This window comes from Amia ocellicauda, chromosome 4, assembly GCF_036373705.1.
Source record: "Amia ocellicauda isolate fAmiCal2 chromosome 4, fAmiCal2.hap1, whole genome shotgun sequence".
In the NCBI taxonomy this organism is placed as follows: Eukaryota; Metazoa; Chordata; class Actinopteri; order Amiiformes; family Amiidae; genus Amia; species Amia ocellicauda.
This window is the reverse complement of record NC_089853.1, coordinates 16,965,731-16,987,315: the sequence shown is the minus strand read 5'-3', so window position 1 is coordinate 16,987,315 and position 21,585 is coordinate 16,965,731. Positions and strand designations below refer to the sequence as shown.

The 21,585-nt window shown below is 37.9% G+C and overlaps 1 protein-coding gene across 1 annotated transcript in view; it reads left to right on the top strand.

The window, feature by feature from the left end:
- b4galnt4a (beta-1,4-N-acetyl-galactosaminyl transferase 4a) overlaps nt 1-21,585 on the top strand; it is a 171,700-nt gene that overhangs the window by 77,629 nt on the left and 72,486 nt on the right. The window contains exon 5 of the mRNA XM_066701130.1: nt 15,741-15,839. Coding sequence (XP_066557227.1) covers nt 15,741-15,839 — 99 coding nt within the window. The remainder of the gene's footprint in view (nt 1-15,740; nt 15,840-21,585) is intronic.

The window sequence follows — 21,585 nt, the reverse complement described above, 5'->3', positions numbered from 1 at the left end:
TCGTAATGCTTGTAACCTTTCTGAGAGCAAAGATAAGACCACCAATATTTTCCTGTGAACTGTTTGGTGTACAAAGTCAGTGAATATAATTAAGTGTAATTCGATTTTTCATTAGATTTATTCACATGATTTATTTGTCTTTTATACAGTGTATTGCAGTTCAAGGCATCTCTGATGTTATTAACTAACCTATTTCATGGACAATCGAGACCAATCAAATCACCCACATATTTTTTTTTTCCATTTTCAATTTGTAGAATAATAATACAAAATAAAAATCTGAAGTTTTTTTTTAACATTATAACATAGTGTTAAACATTATATATACGTTACATTTATGTATACTGTACATGCATTGTCTTCACCATGAACATATCTATTTTTATCTTCTTGAAATAGTGTTTAAATGAATATCAGAAGCAATTTTTAATATTATTTGAGGTCTCGGGAGAAATACGAGGTATATTGCTTGCATATTATAATAGGTACAGTGTGATCCTGGCATACCGAACACTCGGCCAATACTCTACCTCACTCATGCATAGTAATGTTTTAAAAAATATATGTACTGTATACATATATTTAGCAAAAAGTGGAGATTGAGTGCTCTTCAAAACCAAGCCTATGATATATTAAATAAACGAATGGTTCTGCTTTTATCTGTGCATGGACAAGTTAAATTATGCTGGATGGGCGCATTGAAATAATAAAGGTAAGAAAAGGTGAGAGAGAGAGATAGAGGGAGGGGGGAAGTGCCGGTTGCCACGGCAGCAGAAGTGACACTGAGACGGCAGGAGCAGCTTGCGAGTAGCGAGCTGATGGAATTTCATATCTCGACTTCACAATGACAGGCCACACTTTATAAATACCCCCTAAGGCTATGTTTCTGAGGAGGATCAATGTGTTAAAATTACAGTGGAAAAGAAATAACTGCGAAACAAGGGAAATGGTTTTCAGCCTGAAGGGGAACCAGAGGAAGTCTATTTGTATGTTTGTGTATGTATATTTATGTAGGTGTGCATGTATGTATTTATGTATATAAAGTAATTAATGTCTGTGACCCCAATACACTAGGGACTCGTATATTAAATAGAATGGTTTACAGCAAAATCTACCACACGACCTGAAAAACCGCCCCACAAAAAACATAGCCATGACAAAAAACATATCCTCCCCTTCCAGGTTTATGATCCAGTGCTCAGAGTATCTTTCACTCCTCGTGTGTCTTCCTAATACTGCACTCTCCATTAGCTCCAGACATCAACATGCAGTGAGGATATCAAAGAAGTGCAGCCCGCAGTGGCGCTGCGTTCCCCTCCTCTGGGCTGTTGGTTGAGTCATGCCTTTGTAAGCAAGGGGGCCTAAGCCCAAGCTGATTAGAGCTACTGTAATTTCTTGGCCGCCTTTCAGAAACTTGACTGGGTAGAATGCTTTGTCACAAAGTGTCGAGGCTGAAGTGTTTTCGGTGCCCTACACGGCTTCGAGCACTGGGCTGCTCATCGGATAAGTGCTGAACATCCAATCACTGCGCACTGTCACAGAGGAGAGCCCTCTCAGCAAACATAGAGGATTACTCAGCAGGAAAAATAAATACATATATATATATATATATATGAATATATATGTATGAATGAATGAATGCATGCAAATCAGCAGAAATGTCAGAAATAGTCAAGGTAAAATACTGGCAAAAAGCCTATAAAAAGGATGATAAATCACACTGAAAGTTGGGTGAATCTCTGGGTTTTGTGAACTGATTATTGGGCTTGAGCTTCCTCGAAGGGGAAAATTGTGCTGATCAGAGGCTTTTTGGTGATTGCACTTATCAGCTGTTTGAATGGGTTTCCCACAGAGGGTTATGTCACTTCTCAAAGGGGTCCAATTAAAATGTAAAATGACGGATTGAGGCTTACGTTACCCTGGTTATCTGATTGATTGCCAATGCTTTCCACCGTAATTGTTTTGAACAAAAAGCCTCAAATCAGATGTAGTAGGTCAAACATATTATTAAAATCTGTTTGTCTGAACAGATGCTCACCCGGTCGTGGTGTGTAGGCCTACAATGTTTTCAGTAGGATGTGATTGATTTTATCCTAATTCAGAATGCAGAGACAGTAACTCTCAAATTGTTGAACTTGATGGAAACAGAATCGTCTTTTAGGTAGTATGTTTTTTTACAGAACAAATACATTACATTCTTAGATGTTTCAACGAGAGATTTTATCGTGGTGTTCTTGCTTCTAGTTAAAATGGTGATCAGTTTGTATTTGTATTGGCTTGCCCTCATGGGTAGGGAAAGAAAACACCACTGTCTCATTCAAATCAGCATTGACATCTGACAAACAACAACAGCCAGTTTGCTGCATGATCTGCAAATGGTACAGTAAAGATATTCCGGGGACTATACACTATAGGCAATCATTTTCCATACTGTAACGAAAATATCAGGAATACATTCTGATAACATTCCCACTGGAAAAAAGCCCATCTGGAAAGAAGCTGCTGATAAAGAGCTTGTGTTAAATTCCACTGCAATCCTGCGAAGATGAAACAGGGAGGATTCTTGGAGTCTGAAAGTGGAGTTTATTTCACACGTTCCCTTATCTCCAAGAAACCTAACTGTAAACTTTATCTTTTGCAAGTCATTGTAGACGTGCACATAGCCAGTGAAGGAAACAGTCTGCGGGAGAATGTTGCGAGCCTAGTTTTTAAGTTTTAAAAGCTACACCTCGTACAAATCTCCGGGGTACTGTTGTCAGACAGAGTGACTCCTTGCTAATGAATAGTGTTAACTCTACCACATTGTCATTAGCAAGCCAGTGTTAATGAGAGCTCAGAAGTGGGGTTTCTGAGTGGTTAATCTACAAACAGTCACCTTCCAGTGTGATATATATGAGACCTAGAGTCTTAAGTGTGGGAATGTGAAAGAAGGAAGTCTTTTACATTTCATTTAGCATATTTAACTCTGCATTTTTTTAGTTTTTCCTAAACCCATCCAAGAGCCCCCTAAACCAATCTTTACAGCTTTAAATTTTATATTAACCATACACACATTATTTTTCATATAAATTAGGGCATTATAGTGTACATTGTTGTAGGTGTTAAAGCACATGACTAGGTTTAGGTATACACTGTTTACAATCACATACGCAATTGCACTACTTTGGTTATTAATAGGCACCACTGCACTGGAAAAATAATGGCTAGATTAATGAGGGTGGATTACACCTTCTACAAACAGGAAAACTGGAAAACATTGTGTTATTCTGTAAGTCTGTATTATATTATTCAGGTGAAACTGTTCTTATTTTATTTCAGTCTCCTGTACGAAATGTAAATTGTAGTGGAAGCTGTTTTTGAATTTGCGTGTGCTTCCCTCTCTGCCCTTTTGCTATTTTCTTTGTCTTGGTGCCCGCGGCAAGTCATTGTCTTAATTTAATGCACCATTAGAACCTAACTGACAGCGGTGCTAACATGTTTTTAATTAATTTTAATTGTACAGCTTAAAAGCTCAGTCCAGCAGCAGCCATCTTTTACTTGACAAGAGGGATTTCATGGGGAGAAATTGAAGGAGTTTCTGGTGAAAACAAATATGTTTTGATGATGAGGGGCATTTATTAATTGTGTTTTATTTTTATTTTCATTCAGCTGCGATCCATCTCTATGCCGTGTTTGAGTATTTCCCATTTCTGAAGCTCCTGTCATTCTTAGTTCATGATTCAATATTAAGATGCCCAAATCACTTAAATAATAAGCCTATGTATAAACAGTTATAGTTCAACTCCAAACCCATGTTTATTTCCACATACCCCAGAGCAATATGAAAGCTTAATGATATAAACTCTGCTTCTATCAGACACTGTAATTCCCTGGCATGCCTGCAATAAAGATTACATAATTATTCAAATTCTTATTATGGATGATAATGATAATGATAATAATAATTTTGATTTTTTTGTATTGCCAAGTGTATGTTGCTATATTGGAATTATGTGTATTGAAATGAATAATTACTTCAGTTTTATACAAGGTGCTGAACATTTTGAGCAAATGACACTGTATGCCTTTTGCTGATGAGATCTCCCAGCTGTGCAGAGAAACCAAAGCGCCTCAGCCAATTGAACTGCAATGTTTTTGTTATATTAGATCTCAGTACACGACGTGAAGATTGTTCATAATTGTGTGCCCTCAATTATCAAGAGCTTTGATGCCCAGACTTAAAAAAATTAAAGTAAAATAAAAAGTTATCTAATCCTTGGGACTTTTCTCCTGCCCAGGCTGCATTAGAGTAGCAGATGATTTGTAGACCGCGATAAGAACACGAAGAAACAGTTTGGTATTGAAAGGATTAGAGTATTGCCAGAGGTCAGGCTTTGTGCAGCTCTATACAACCTCACAAAGACAGGAAGGGAAAAAGACTAAACACAAAAAATAACAACTGAAGTTGAAAATTGGTAACAGACCAATATGCTGGAGGAAGTTCTCTGCACAGCACTGAGTCGCAACTTATTTATACATGGAGGCTTTTATTTCAGGAATCAGATTAAAGATCCCTGGAAGAGGCTGTCATTTGTTCTACAGCAATGGCAGGCGAGCAAACTGCAGCCTGACAAATAGTTATTTGAAAGGAATGGAAAAATTATTATACACCTGATAGTCGAGTCACATTCCCTTTTTCATGATCAGCCTAGTTTCGCCGAGACATCAGCTATTAGTCTCCTGCTCTTGAGTCCATCAATCTTGTCTGAATGCCGTTTGCTTAATTTAAATTGATCTGTCTTTATAGGCTGAGGTCTCCTGTTTTGTTTACCTCCTCGGCCACAGTCATGATCGGCACACACATCACAACCCTTCCCGTGCGAATGCTCCCAGTCATGATTATCTTTGCTATTAATCTCCCATGGAATGAATCGAGCCTTCTATCTCGCTGCCTTATCAACTGTATCTCCAGCTATTTACATATCATTTTTCCTTCTTTCATTATCTAGTATTTAATTCTACATGAATAATTCAGACTGCAAATAATTACATACATCATTCCACTTTCACAATAGCGGAGGAATGCCTTCTTTGCCTCAACATCTCCCACTGAATATCTTCTTTGTGGTGCACCAGCCCAAACAGGGCCAGGGAATATGTGAATAGGTGTTTTTTTTTTTTTTTTTTTTTTCTCGTTTGACTTTAAAATTAATTGAGATGCAGCTGTAACTCTTTCAGGTTTAAGCTCAATTGTGAAGAGGTAACTGGATGCCAGGCATTTGTGTTTCTTCAGCTTTGTGTTTTCAGCGGTGCAACCTTTTAGATCCGATACAGTTAAAAGCCTGTCAGGGTCCTGAGGAGAAAAAAAAATAATCTAAACTATTTGGAAGAAAATGAGCTAAAAGTGCAACTACACAAAAGTGCTATGGAAGATACATTATAGATTTTATCTATTTTAGTATTTTTCTTCAAATACTATCACTCAGAAAAAGGATAATTGTTTCGGTTTGGTTTTCCTTTTACTTTAGATGGACTGTAATCGACTATCAAAGTGAATATATTCTGGTTAGTGCGGTTGGCACCATTCAAGGGTTTGCCCTTGATAAAACACAATACAAACAACAACAGCAAAATAGTTATCAATCTGTACTTTAATTAATTAATTTGCTAGTTGTTGTTTTTTTCCTGTAGGTGTTCAGTTTCTTCGATATGTGTACTTGTTTACTGTGCTAACTTGCTATTTCCCTCTTTATATTTGCTTTTAATATTTAAAGAGGCATACCCTTGCAGACGACTCAAATTTTTGTGCTATTATAAATTCCCTTTTGAGGACTGAAAATATTGTTTGTCTAATTAATGTGAACTGCTTAGTCTCACTGGATTAAAGCTTGGAGAAACAAAGACAGAACTGCTTGTGTGATTTCTTCAAGCTAGTGCTGGGTGGTGAGTCACGCCTTCCATCCGAGATGCAAATATCAATCTTACACAAGCTATTGTTTCCTTCTCAGGTTTTAAATTGAAAGGGTTTATTTTTTAGTATTTTATTTTATTTTAATTTACAAAGATTTTTTGTTTTGTTTTATCTCTAACTTCCAGATTGCTTCTTGTGGTGTTGTAATTTTCATGACAGATGACTTAAATCTTAAAAAGAAAAACTATGGGAGAATGTAAGAGTCAATCACCATTTGATAAGCTAACAAATCATCACTGTTTTTAAGCTATGTATTGTAATTTGGAAAACATCATTTTTTGGCGTTTTCTGCCATCCAACCTGCATCAAGCTTTCATTGTGTGAGATGTAAAATAACATGCAATTGCCATTATAGACAAAACAAAATAACAAGTATCTATTCTTGTTAAATGTGTCTTCCCTATCAATGGTATTCTCTTTCTTGTGAAATGCTTCTGGAAAGCAATCATTTCCTTAAATTTGACCTTTTTATTGCTCACTTGACAGCTTGTGAAGCACGGCAGTGCGTAGCCATTTATTGTTTTTGCAGTTTACCATCAACTCGGATATCTCCCAATTTTAGAAATAAACACTTTAAAGACATGTACGTCTCCTGCTGTAATTGTGTTAAACAATATTTCAAAGCCAGTGTCGCAGGGTGCCGTACTGATGCATAAAAATGTTAGAATACGTGTTTTGAAAGCATTGTAGCTTAACTGAACTAATGGGCCTAGCGATGTTTTATCGTGCCTGCGAGAGCACAACGGTTGCTCTCTCACAGTTTATGCTAATAATCGATAAAGATTAGAGACAAAATTTGTTTTATCTGCACCAACTGCAGCTCAGATACCAGTGTGTGATTTGAGAAATGTGCTACACCTTTCGTAAGGTCAGAAAATGGTTATCAGTTATTAAGAAAAGCTGTTATCGCCGGGATATCTCGTTGGGAGCCTTGAGGCATTGAATGTTTTAATCCTGGTGGCTTATTAGTTACAATGTATTATTAAATAAAAGCCCAGATTCATCTCTGTTGGTACGTTGAGTGTGTCTTTGCTCATGAATGCTAAAAAGGCTCCCATTAAACTGTAAGCCAGGCTGTGGTACAATGACTGCTGGGGCAAAGAAATGAATGATAATCTGGTGGCAACACATTTGTTGCTGTTGTTTTTGTTGTTATTGTTGTTTTGTGTGTGCCATTTTGACTCTTCCTGTGCCGTTCCATCGTGGAAAGTTCACTTTAAGTTACAAGTCACTTGTTAGTAGCCTACATAGAGGCAAGGGGGATTATAGATCAATGTGCAGGATCTAATTAAATTGTATACCCAGTCCACTTCCAGTACTGTGCTATATATGATTCTGTCAGACCAGGATTAAGTTACTGAAGCAGCTGTACACCTTGTGCTCTCCAGAGTGAGAATTGTGATGTCAAGAACCGTTTTTCTCTGTGAGTTCTGGGTTTCTAGGCCGCTTCTGGACAGCTACCTACCTCCCACCTCTGTCGTAAGACAAACTGCTGATCTCTAGCCTGGCAACAAAAATGGGCAGGAATTGCCAACACATATAAAGCTAGGAATAAAATAATGAGTGTTTCCAACAGTCTGATTCACAAGAACAGAAACCAATGAGATGAATAAGGTTTGACCTCAAAACATAGATTTCACAGTTCTGCATGATTAATTAAGATCGAGCATAACACATCCATTTAAGAGCAAGAGGTATTTAAACCTCTGTTTATTATTGTAGCTGCTGATTTGCTTTGTGTTATTTGAGCTGTTGGGGTATACCCCCTGAAGGTGCACAATTTGCCAAATTAGTGACTGCATAATGATTTAACTTAGAACCTAGCAGTTAAACAATACAATGTTAATAACATAAAAGATTTGGAAAGCGTTTTCCACCTGAATTTAAGAAAACTAATTAAGGCCACATAGTGAGGTTATCACATCATATCCAGACTTCAACAGAGCTATGGAGTCTGTGGCTACTTTCCTCTCTCAGGGTTTACCAGCTGCATAAATGTGATTCAGTCTGGTTTTTGAAAAGAAATTGAATGTGCACTAAAACAAACTTGAACAGCATTTGTTGTTTTAAAACTCTAGAGCTTCACACTGCTCTGTGATCATCCAGCCTGAGGCACAAACAGTGTTTCTCAAAACGTATTGGCTAGCACCCCCCCCCCCCCCCACCCGGACAGTAAAAGCAAGTCTGATAATCATCATTAATCATATTAGGACTCTGCGAATGTACCAAAAATGGTTTAATTAGTGCAGTTTGCAAGCTTCGGTATTAACAGATATGTCCCAAAGCAAAAGTTAATGAGTACATTGATCTATCTATTGATCTTGTTTTTGTAAACATTACTTAACCTTGCATACGGACACTTGCGGATAATCTCTATTTATCTGGATTTAGGGAAGGGAAGCGGGGAGGTTGGCAGTCTACCCCTGTGCAGCCGTTGAGCATAACTGTGCCAAAGAGCCCTCACTTCCACATTGCACTGCCTTCCTCGGCTCATCAGAGGGAGAAGGTGATTATTTTTCCTTAAATCAGCTTTATGGCCCACACGTGTTTTTTTTTTTTTTACTGTGTTTAATGACCGGAGAGACATCATCATGGTGATTACTTTGTCTGGGTTGTTAACCTTTATGTAACTGGGCACTGAAATAAAAAACACGGCCGGCTGTCAGAACAGTCTCAAACCACTCATCGACACACAACTGGAAAAACAACACCCCCCCCCCGCCTCCTGCCTCAGCCCTTCGCCGCGGATTTCTCTTTTTGTAGTTAACAAGGAGAATTAATTAACCTCATTTATATTCCGATCTTGCATTTCCATCTCTTTTCTGGTGGCAGTACCCATCTGCGTTATTATTATTATTGGCGTTATTGCTATTATTTTTGTTTATACCCTTGTGGAGTCGCATCTAAGAGGGGGTGGCAACAATTTCAAGCAGGATCCCATTGTCAGTGTCAGGCTTTTAGATGGGCTGTTGAGGGGCACTAGACTAACTTGTGTAGCTAAGGGGAATGGAATGACATCAAGAAGAGACGCTATCATCAATCTGGTTCGAATCCCTTCATTACACAGGTGAGGAGTGTTCAAAACGCTCCCCGTCTAGAAGGAGATGCCAGAGACAACTGCAGTTACTGAAATGTAATGTTAAGTACACTCAGACAGCCAGGCTATAATATCCTTACTTCCATTTGCTGGTGATGTGGGGTATTTTGTAGGAACGTAGAATGTGTGTGTGGTGGGGGGGTTCGGATGATTAATAGACTGCATCCTTAACAGGCTTTTCCCTCTAGACTGCAGTTAATGAGTATTGCTGATAAAATGTCAGTAACTGGCTGAAAACAATGGGAATAAATAGAGTTAATGGGGGGCATTTTTAATTCCCCTGATTGTTTGTACTTTAGCTGCCTGAGGTGTAAAAGCATGTTTAAGATCCACGCGATTCCTGCAAGAGCCAGAGGGGTATACAGGCGATAGAACAACGGTGGCCTGTTTTTGTGTATTATTTTGTATTGTTTTATAACTGCTTTAGAGATGCTAATTAAGATCAAATGTCCACTGATGTATATATGAATTTTCCCCAATGCTTGTTAATAACCCAGCTAAGATGTCATGTAGAAATGTGATTCAACACATATGGTGTGAGGATAGGGACAATCAGGATGTATTTTGAGCTACTTTTGTATCACCAATGCCGTCTGATCTAATGTTCCAGCTCCTGGAAGTTTGTCAAGAAAAGAAAGAAAAATACAATACAATCCCTAAACATATTGTTGTCAATACTTTCTTGTCAGTCTACATTCCTACTGAGTCCAGAATATGCTGGGGTTTTTTCAGATGTGGTGGGAATTGTAGTACATGATAAATTATTAAGTGCTGTCTACAGTAATAAAAAGAGAAAAATGCATCTGTCGACAAAATAATCCAATCCATAAAGTGCAGAAACTACCAAACAGCTGGTAAAGTATAATTAGCAATTCTGTTTTTCATTGTTTTCATCTGTCCATTAGGTATTGTATAAAGTGTTAAGAACATTGTTTATATTATTAATACAATATGCAATGTGGGCTGAAGCTGGAAAAACACCTCCTAGTCCTAAGAGTTTGAATGTTTTTTGTTTGTGTATTTTTTCAGTTTTTTTTATTATTATTATAATGATTAGTTGTAGTAGTAGTAGTAGTAGTAGTAGTAGTAGTAGTAGTAGTAGTAGTAGTAGTATTGTTATTATGATTATATACAATCATTTCTAGTCTAAATAAATAATTAAATAAACAGCAGTGATTATTTCTGATGTGGGAAGTTATATCAGTCTGGCATTACGTATAATGGATAAAATATATATTGCATCAAAATACAAAGAATGGAGCTGAACACACACAGACAGGTTAACGGAAGATTAAGACTCGTACCTTGAAACTAAAGCCAACACACTCTCAGGTGCTGCGTTTTTAATTTGCAAATCCGCGAATGGGTCAAAGACTTGATTTGGTCTGTGCCACAGGGCTGTTATTCTTAACGCATTTCCTGCAGTGCTAAGAATAAAGAGAGACAAAATCTTAATGATACCCAATGGGAAGGAAACAATGAAAACTGCCTATAGGGACTTAAATTAGCATCTTGAAAGATTTACGTGATGTGCTTTTCAACTTCATTATGCTGTTTTCTTGTTTAGGAAGTAAAAACGAAATGGTTAAAATGGAGTGCAGTGATAAATATTTGAACAATGTGGCACATAATAAGGTAGAGTAGGGTTAAGGTTATACTGGTGCGAAAAAGATTAAAAGGAACCGTAATCCTTTCTGTCAATTCTACTTCTTAATTAAGATGAAAAATGTCTTGATTAGCAAATGAGTTTAGCTACTGCTTTTGTTGTGTACCACGATGAATTAATGTTTAATGAATTATTGCCCACTTGTTTTTATTCCTTGAAAGCTGGTGATGCAGAGCTTGAATGTGCATTGCACTATTTAATTAAACCGTAATTGACCTATCTGATCTTAATCTATTGCTCTATCATTCTGTCTATGTCACTCTCTTTTTTGAATCTGTCTATCTTGCAGTGTGACTATCTATCTATCTATCTATCTATCTATCTGAGCATCTTCAAGAGAAAGTTGTGCAATTTAATATCATAATTCATGCATGTAATTACTGCCCCAGGACATTTTTTTTTTATTAAACTTAATTAATAGAGGAATGTGATAGCTCAAAATAATATGCTAAATGTAGTATGTAAGAATACCAAATGAGATCCAGTTCTTTCTTTCATTTTTTTATTTCTTTTTTAAACAGTGAATCATCTGTAAATTGGAGGTAGCCTGACATTTACAGCACCTATAATAGAATAATTTTCTTACTTGCTTCACTCAATAAAGCCAGCTATATTAATGCTGAATCCAAGAAAATGAAAGTCCTAGCCACTAAATTAGATACACGAAAAGCCTGATGACTAAAGTGTTTCCTGACTGGGTACAATACCATCCAGCCTTGTTTAAAAGCGCACCACACTGCAGGTAGCAATCAGACATTGATATTTCACTGCAGACTCTCACTCACTCTCTGAAAGCCAGGGCCTTTAACTTCGGTACAGCATACTGAAGTAACACACATTGACTGTAAGTAAACTTTAATGTTGCTGTTTGTGAAACTGCATTAATCCATTTTATTGATGACACCTTGACACATAATTTCTCAGTTGTTATTTTTTCAGTCATGCTTCAGCCTTGATCAGGTAATCTATTAGTAGTAGTAGTAGTAGTAGTAGTAGTAGTAGTAGTAGTAGTAGTAGTAGTAGTAGTAGTAGTATTTTATTTTACATTAAAGTATCTTTACAGGTAGTAAGGACTTGTAACTTCACAACCCACAATCCAGCACCATTGGGGTTCATTGTATTTGTGTTTATTATACCTGTAATTCAGGTGTTCTGATTCTATTGTAGTTGTTGTCGTGTTTTTCATGCCTCGGTGATTAAGATATTAAAATATTGCACAACAACTATCATGTCCTTATTGCAAGCTTAGTTTTTTCTGCTTCCTCCCAGTCACTTAGACCAGATACATCCTGCTTCCACATTTTCCACCTACTGCTCTTCCAAACCTAAATCATGATACATGTAAGCCCTGAAAAAGAAATGTAAAAACCCTTTACAGACCTTTTGTGCACAATTTAAATTGTTCATGACTTCCTGTAAAGAATGGAAGAATTTGCCAGGATTTCAAAGGAATTTGTTCAAAGCATCTCAAGGGAAATAAGCATTTCCCCCGAAGCACACTTCCCTGTTCAACATTTGAATGATCTGTATGCTGCTTTAAACTCACTAAGCAGTTCTGATACAGATGTATCAAATGCAAATGCATTCAAATGGGGGGGGGGGGGGGGGGGGTAAATATGTCAAATAATGGAATGGCACAATCTAAATAGTTGGACTTGTCATTAACATTTGAGTTATCTCCAATATTCTTTGTTGAATCAGGTGTTTATGGTTTTATTGATGTTGGTGTATAAGACTTAGGTTAAGGAAAGGCTTTTTGTGTTGCATGACTTCAAGAGCAAGTATTAGGGCTTAGAAATGCACTTTTCTGCATTGCCACTTGTTGCTGCAACTTTTCAAGTGGCATTCATTTTTCTTCCACTGTTCTCTTCCTGACAAGGATCTTAAACAGATATGTTCTCAGTCCAATGCAATCACTTTCAATGTGTCACTTTGCTTTGGTGCTGTTGGTGCGCCTTCCTACCTCCTAACTGTTTTGCACCGAAAACCCCCTGTGGCTTACATTTCTCCAGCAACCGAGAGAGCTGACATGTAGACAACAGCATCCAGGACACCTCCCTAAACAAATGCAAGCTGACATCTTGAAAGTGACTGCACTGGGCTTACAATGTCTAAGTTTAAGAACTCATCATGATTTGAATGATGAACAGAAAAAAACACTTCCAGCCAGTGTCATTTGAGATGATGATATAAAAGGCTATATTTTACCAATCCCAGCTTTGTTCTCTTTAGTATTGTGACTGATTTTCATGCCTTTAAACAGGTTATATCATTGGTTTATATCAAAAAACATTTTGTAATGGGCTTATTTGTCAGAGAGAATTATGTTTATCCCTGCATCAAGTTCTTTTAATTCTAAAAATAATTCAAAATCTTGATCTGATAATACTCTTTGAAATGTGGTGCAACGTAAAATGTTATCCTGTCAGTGGAATTATTGAAGGCATTTCTAAGATACATGTAGTCCAAATGGAGGCTTGCATACAAGACACTGAATCAGGGTGATACGTTCAGAGCTCTGTTAGGCTTGTGATAGTCAAGCAATCATGGCTAATTATGCAGGAGATTAAATATATAGTGAATGCATTTGTTATTTTTCGTGTGGGGTAATGCAGCAACATAATGCTGTGGCCAAAAAAAAATAAAAAAAATAATGGTAACTGATTTGATGGCTTGTGGGGGATTATAAAGCTGTAATTCTAAAGTAATTCTGTCGGGGGTAAATCTAATGTGATTGCCTTGATGGATGAATGTAATATCCTGTGCTGCCTGCTCTGACCTGCTGTAAGGTTGCTGCTTGTTGAGCTTGGAAAAGAGGGACAATGCATCTGCACCAGAGGTTAATGTGTGTTAAGAGAAATACTCTTCCTCCTGATAGCGGGGACAAAACCAAGATATTTCTCTCGCTGCCCTTTTGATGCCAAGGACTCCAAGTGAGCTTCGGCGAGAATGAATCTCGTTAGTGCTCGGTTTTGAAGTTCTCCTTTCTCAATCTACTTATCTTTAACCTTTATTATTGCAAGGGCTGAGGAATGAGTTTACTGCTTCACAGACCAATGTATAATTTAAGAGTTTTTGAAGTGGGCGGGGGGGGGCGGTTGTTTACGTAGGGTAATCACTTAATGTTTTTATTTCAATTTCCCCTGCCTGGTCTGCTGTGTCTTCGGGATCTGGTGTCTGCATTCACCTGCAGAGCCCACACAGGGAAGGGTCACGCGCTGGTGGGCCGGCGCCGCACTTCTGCTGTCACCACATTTAATAAGCAGGGAGATGAAAGCAGAGGTTTAGCATTGACATGGAGAAAAAGGTCAAGGAGCTGGTGCTGTAATTGCCTTTAACGGAGGAGAGCATTTCCACCGAAGGGCGAAAGGGTAAAACCACTGAGCTGCAGATGTGGCAGGGGGAAAATCCAGTCAAAATCATACAAAAATAACAAGAGAATTAGCATGGCTGTTCCTTTTTTTGTCTTACATTTTTTCATTTTTTTCTTGGGGGGTGTTATTGATTATGGCTGTCAAAGCAGAGATTTACTAGTCTCTTTTCTAAGGAAGGATGAGAGAAGATTGACCTTTTCATCTCTCAGCTGGCAGTGGCAAGGTTGGCCTTCAGATCTTGCCTCCCTGTCGACACGCCTGCCACTGATGCCCCCCCCCTCACCACTGGTGGCTAATGAAATCAAAAATTTCTTGTCAACCTATTTATCCTGAAAATGCAAAGTTTTTCTGTTTGTTTGTTTGTTTTGTTGTTATTTCGTTGCTTCTGTTGCTTCTCACTTGTTGTTATAATTAAATTATCAAAAAGATGCCAATAAAGATATTTGGATAGGGCATCTGCCAAAAACGAAATAATAAAATAATACAGCGATGTTGCGGCTCTTGAATCTCTGAGTTATCTTATTATATTTTAGATCCTGTCTATTGTAACTTGCATTAAAATATTAATTATGTCAAAAGAACAGCATATTGGGAGGGTTTTGCAGCTATTGGCTTTGGAAGCTTGATCATGTTGCATTGATAGAGATGCTCTATGGCAGTTTCAGTCCATCCTTTTTTGTAAGTTTTCTTTTTTTTTTATCCCAAACTGCTTTGGAAACTAGCTTATTTGGTTCAATATAGCTAATAAATGGTTTGATTTAGCCATTAAGAGGTCATATGGATCAAAAAGAAAATGCAAGTCCTCTCTACGTCACCCTCTATGTGTTCACCAGAGCAGCAGGCCAAAATTGTTGTAGGTTTTGTTGTGTCTGCCTGTGAGCATGCTTCTACAATATTGGGATCCATATTGCTTTTCAGATTTTCTTTTTCTCCTTGAACCCCAGCTTATTTAATTTAGTTTACCACTGGCAGATGTGTTCATTGTCAAATCCTACTTGTTTCACCACTTTTATCCAAACTCGCAGAGCCAGAACATCTCTTGCCTCTGTCAGTTTGCAGAGTTGGTCAGATTAAAAAAAAGGTGTGGACTGTTGCCGTTTTGCAAGTACCATGTCATACCTTCTGTACTGTACACTGTATAAGGCAAACCGGATCATCTCTGTTTCCTGGTAGAGGTGCTATCTGTTTTGCATGCAATACTGTGTTTTTCCCATTATCATTTTTCATTGAGGGGAACTTGAATGTATTCTAAAATGTCTGCAATAAGCCAGCAATAAGTTGTTCTATTTTAAGCAGAGCTATACATCCACTTCACAAGCTGAATATTGTCAATATAGTCCTGCTTCAAGAGACTTTCTCAGGTATCCCATCATTGTAGTGCCAGTAAGGATGGATGGTAGTGTGGGATACCAAACTGTAACCATCTAAATGGCAAAGGAGAAGTGGAATACTAAGTACCATTCTTCTTACATTGTTTTTTTCTTCATTTTATCTCAACTCTGCCTTGAAGAGAGGAATTAAAAAATATAGAAGTCAGAGGCATTGTTCTCTGTTGTTATGGTTCTCAATTGTATTTTTCTTATGCTGTTACTTTGTGTGGCATCTTTGAATGAAACTGCTATTCATCACTGTCATGACATTGTTGTCTAACAGGAAGAAGGCCAAAACACATTTTGGGAGGAGAACAGGGACCCGACTGAAATGAGGAAATTTCTTAGCCAAAAGCAGACCAAGTTGCCGTGGAAACCTGAGGTAAGAGAGAATCCCAGTTTTCTGTGATATGTGCACTGAATTATCATTTCTTAAGACTGACAAAGAGTGCCCATCCATACATGTCTGTTCATACGTGTTGTTGTATAATGCTCAAAAGTGCATTTAGACATTTAGGGCCAGATTAAATCAAAACTTTGACCCACCCGCTATTAGAAAACTACAGAACTGTACTCAGTTGCGGCATCAGTTTTAGTAAGATGCCACTTTCTTTTAATCAGAAATGTAACCGCTATGAGCGGGTGGGTCAAAGTTTTGATTTAATCCGGCCCTTAGTTAAAATAAAAATGTTTATTGCAAAGACCAAGAAACTTCTTATTTTTTGCAAGATGGCACTTCAAACAGTGCATATTGAAAACATACTTTCCCAGGAAGTATGATCTTGACCTGGAAGTCTTTCCTCAATAGAATATTCAAAATTACTGATCCTCTTCTCCAAACAGTTAGGAATTCAGTCTCAAGGCCTAATATCCCTCTCTGTTCAGACTTAACTTTCCTGTGGCTGTCTCCAAGTTGAATCCCTCACGATGCCAGTCGCAGTAGTTATAGCGCTGCACTGTGAGGATCAGGCATCTCTGCCTCAGTCATGATGTCTCTTCCTCTCTGTGCACTCGGATGATTTCCCTGGAGAGCACAGCCTCCCAGATCTGTCTCTCCTAATGATGCGTGTTTTAATTAAGGGAACAGGTGGCAAGGACGGAAAGCTTCTGAAGAGATGCAGGAGAGCATTTTGCTTTGACATAGCGTGGCCGGGAAGGAATATAATAAGACTTCAAGGGGGAAAACCCTTTTTAATTGGGAAGGAGTTTTAATTTAGTGCTGAAACGAGAATGCACTGCCATGTGGCTGTGCTGGTGCCGAATGTCCCGGGTGTGGTGGTGGGGGGGGAGTAGAATGTGCTGGCAAAAGATGGAAAGTGCTCTTCTTTAAGGCCTAATGCATTTAGGTAAGCTTCCTAATAAAATATGAAAGCAAGGGAGGGACTGTACTTAACCTTGCCTGTTACTCTGTGGCATCGTTTTGGGTTTATGACTTTCAATGTGTGAGTGTGACGGATGGGGTGGGTGCCTAGCCTGGACCTCCTAGTTTTCAGTGTGTTCTTCTGAAGTGATACAAAAATAAAGACAGGCAGTCTGTCAAGTCATGTTACTCACAACTTCTGACATCCATTAGCAAATGTGTGAGATTACTATGCAAATGAGTAACCTGTGGAATACATAATAGCCTGTAGATAAATGCTATTAAGCAGACAGCTAGAAGAAGCGAATTGTGCAGAGCCTTGAAGCTGGCAAGAACCTTTGCCCTCCTCACAGCACGGCAGGTTTCGGACTGACTGGCCTGGTTGGACAGGCGGAAACTACCCAACTGTGCATATAATTTCTTGATTTAAAAAAAAAAAATGTTTTACTTTCATCTACAGTTCATTTTTCAGTTATAACAGGATGAACAGTGCATGTTACCAGGAACACAAACTCCAAGTCATACATTGGCTCTGGTGCCCTGGTGGCATATTTGCACTGGAGAAATCAATTTAAGATGATTTCTAATGATGCTCTCAGGGTTGCATAAGCTCTGAAGTGTGTCTGAATGAAGACCTGTCAGGCTAACACCTGGAGTTTAGTTACAGTGGTTACAGTACAGCAGTCGTATCCTGTATAGACAACATAACATAAGCAAGTGTAACATAACATCTCTTTTTCCTGCACCAGAAATTCTTTCCCACACTTCTTTTATGATGGCAGACATACATGTACCTATGAATCTGACTCCTAAATTGTGAAGACTGCAGAATGGTCAAGTAAGTTTGATTTGCAAGACTGAAAAGGTTCTCTACAGTTTTCCTGATAATTAACATTCAATATATTGTACATTTTTGAAAGCATCTCAGACTGCACTTATTTGTTTGTGTAGATTAACCTACTATTTGCTTAGTCACTCTGTTAATTTATTGTGTTCATTTGTATTCATTTAATTGGTTATTTTATTTTGGTTAGTGTATAATTTTACTTGTTTTCTATTTATAGTTGTATTAATAATGAGCAGAATATGAATGAATGAATATCAGACAATACAACATTAAATAAACAATTTACTAAAACAACAGTGATACATCCAGCTCCTAACAGTTAGCCCTCGTCCTACATTCCACAATCCAGTGCAATAGTTAAATTAAATAAACTACAGTAAATGTGAATATAGTTACATCCGTGTTCTGAAAGTCATTTGTGTAGGTGGATGTTAGGAAGATAATTGTATGCCTTGTTCCATATGTTTTTTTAAATTATCACGTTTGTAATTCAAGGAGAATGACATTTTCTCAAGGTGTATTATCCAATAATAGATTTCTCCAGAAAGGTGAAGGTGGCAGGTTAGGCTCTTCCCAAGAGAGTAATATACCTTTTTTTACCAACCAAAAAAAGACTAGATAATAGTTTTTTCTTCTTTGTATGTATTGAGGTGTCTTTTTTTATATTGTAATTATATAGGTGTTAGTACAGTCAGTGACAATGGAGGATTCCTGCAAGACATAACAGTGTAAGACTTGTGAATGTGATCTTTCTTGTAGTAAAGAGAATTCGTGCCAGGTACTCTTTATGAATGATGGATTATTAACTGATTGGAGTGGTTTCTGACTGCATTGCATGTCTACAGTTATTTTATGTAACTCTATTACCCAGGAGTTGGATGTGTCATGTGCAGGTATGAATGCAAGTTTTTCCTTTAAAGTAAGCATGACAACATTTCTCTACAGTATAGAGCCTCTTTATTCTTTCAACCCAATGTGTTTATTTCCAAATTAAAGGCTCTTCTATGCAACCCCTAGCCATGAATGCTTGCTAACATCTTTGAAATTCAAAATATATTTTTGGTCTTAACATACTAGGTGGTGTTATATTATTGGTCTTACTAGCTTTGTGGACTGAAGCCAATACAGCACACAATTAACAATACATAGGCCTTAGAAGGCAACATAAACACTAAAAAAGCATACTCATAGTTTTATGACCCATGCTAATGTAGGCCTATGAAAGCTGTATTTCATCACAATTTGGTAACCTATCACTCAAGTGAAATTACATTTCTGTTCCTAAGACCTGGGGATTCACACTGAGTGTATTTTGTGTAGGTCTAAATTACACAATTTCGCATTACAACCACCTGGTCCCATGTGTCAGACTACTGCATTAACAAAACACTAGCAAAACAGTCTAGGCAACAGCGGCCTTCAGCTGGACTGTGTTTTAGATGTCAACTGCCATACCTAAGCAGCATGGTTACTGTGAGTCACAATTATGCAAACTGAGGAATCATTTGTTGAGCCACTGGCTTGGTAATTATTTCCATTAGTAATGACTTCCCTTAAGATTACCAGATAGTGGAAAGAAAAGGTGATTTCAATTTATAATGTCTACATATCCAGCTTTAGTTAATTTGCTTGTATGTAAAAGGAGACAAATTGCAAGCACTGTGATGTGATCAATGCCACTTCCCCACCGCCACCATTGCCACAATCCTGTGATTTTAAAACACAAAGATAGTTGTTACCTGTATTGTCCTGGGTTTTGACAGGCATAGGATAAGGGCAATAGGTGGTCTTGAGTCACTAGGCATTCAGGCTTCAATATTTATGAGGTCTCTTCTGCAGTCCACTGGACAGTGAATCAGCCTCTTTCCTACATCAGAACCAGGTTTGAAGTATGTCCCCAAAGACTGATGAGCTAGAAACCTGGCCTGTCCATCACTCGCACCAAGTGTGCATCCTCTACGATAGTACCTCCTCTGGATATCAGTCCCAAATGTCAGTGTCGAGAGACCCGCATAAGGTCATTTTTTTAATTATTTGTGTTTACTGACACTTGGCTGCAAACAAATGTGTTATACGCACACAAGGCATGTCCTTCACAGCAAGAGTGCACTGGAAAGTTGTCACATTCCCTGTGAAAGCCCTCTATGTAGGCAAACCTGTGTCACAATGACCGCATTGCATGTATATTTTTCAGTCTGTCTGAATCTACCACTACCACAGATTATGGTGAGCTGTCTGCAAAAATGGAAAATGCCTTTGTATTTATCTGTGTATGGACTTGGAGAGGCCGTTGAATTGGCCTGCTACTGTACACTACACTATAGGTACTTTTAGAGGACTGTTAAAAGTACCGCCCTCATTATTAAGTTTAGAATCTTCCTTGCGTTGCGACCTCTGGCTATTGGCCTTGTCTACCTTCAGGGAAAAGTTATGCTCGCCCACCATTAGCATGTGTCCTCTCTCTGTCCCTGAACGCTGAACCCGACACAGCACCGTCCACCAGCTGTCTGCTCCCTCAGTGGAGGAGCCACCTGTGCTGGGCTGAATGGATGTGCTGCCTCTGAGGGAGATAGGCTGTAATTTATTGAGGTGATTGGCGGGGAGCGTTTGAGTTATTGCAGTTGGGGAAGCTCTCCGCAAGATATATCGCTATCAGGCTGTCAGCGGATCAGGCAGAAAGGATACTGGGAGATTGCTTCTGCCAGCGTTTTCAAATCCGAATGTTTACTCACAGTCTCCAGTCAAAGGCCTTACTTTTCCTGTTGAAGTATAAGGGTTTTTTTCCTTCTTTTTTTTCCCAGCCTTAAAAAAAGAGGGTCTTGACTCCTTTATTTATTTCTCTCTCTAACTTATCATCAGACTAAAGACATCCCTTTCTAACGAGAGGTTACAAAAGGAGAGGGGTGTGTGGCAGTCAGATGACCTTTATTTCACGCAATGATTTACGACTGTGTGCTCGGGTTATTGAATGCCATTACACGCTGTTTGGGAAGAGGGTACATGAAATACATCATTGAGATATCACTACAGATTGCTGAGAAAAAGGCCTAATGGGGAAGGATATCCATTGGCTAATCCATTATAACCTTGTAGATGGGACATATTGATGGTCTTCTTGTTACCAGCATTACATTTTGTAAACCTCTAGGGGATTATGTGGCATTTATTTATACTCAAATGCTTCAACGCTTTTAAGATTGAAAAATAAAAAAATACTGCATTGAGGACTATTAAATAAATTATACTGGCATAGAGGAAGACATCTACATATAAAACTCCATTAAAATTTGCAAGGCAATGACTTTCAAAACTCGTGTTAATCTACGAAAAAGCTTTAAATCTTATAAGCTGTTATATATATATGTGTGTGTGTGTATCACTACTGTATAGGTTTTTGAAAAATTCTTCATTCTCCACTCTTCTAATAATTTCATTTCGGTTTTTCATCATTGTGCCATCATCATTTTCAGGGCAATAGTTTGATTCTTTACTATTTGGAGGCGTTGTTTTGCATTTTTGATGTTCACAATATTTTCAATGGTTTCTTTAATACAGTTGCTGTTAAACATTTTTACATCTTCAGTAATATGTTTACTTACTGTTTTTTCACAGCTCAATGTAATTCATGTTTGATTTGGGGTATTAACTACTTTATTTCTCTTTGTAAGTTCTCTTGTATCTTTGTATCTTGTTGTAATGTACTGAGTTCTCCAAATGCTCATGCAATTTCCATGGTGTCCCTCATTATTTTATTGCACATCTGTCATGCACCTAAGTCTTCTTGGACACTAAATTGGATCTTCAATTCTAATTTGTACTCCATGATGATTTCTGAGATTCATGTTGATTGGCTTGTTTGGTTTCTTCTTTAGTTTTCTCCTATATATAGTACCTATATACTAGTGATGACAGCAGTAAAGA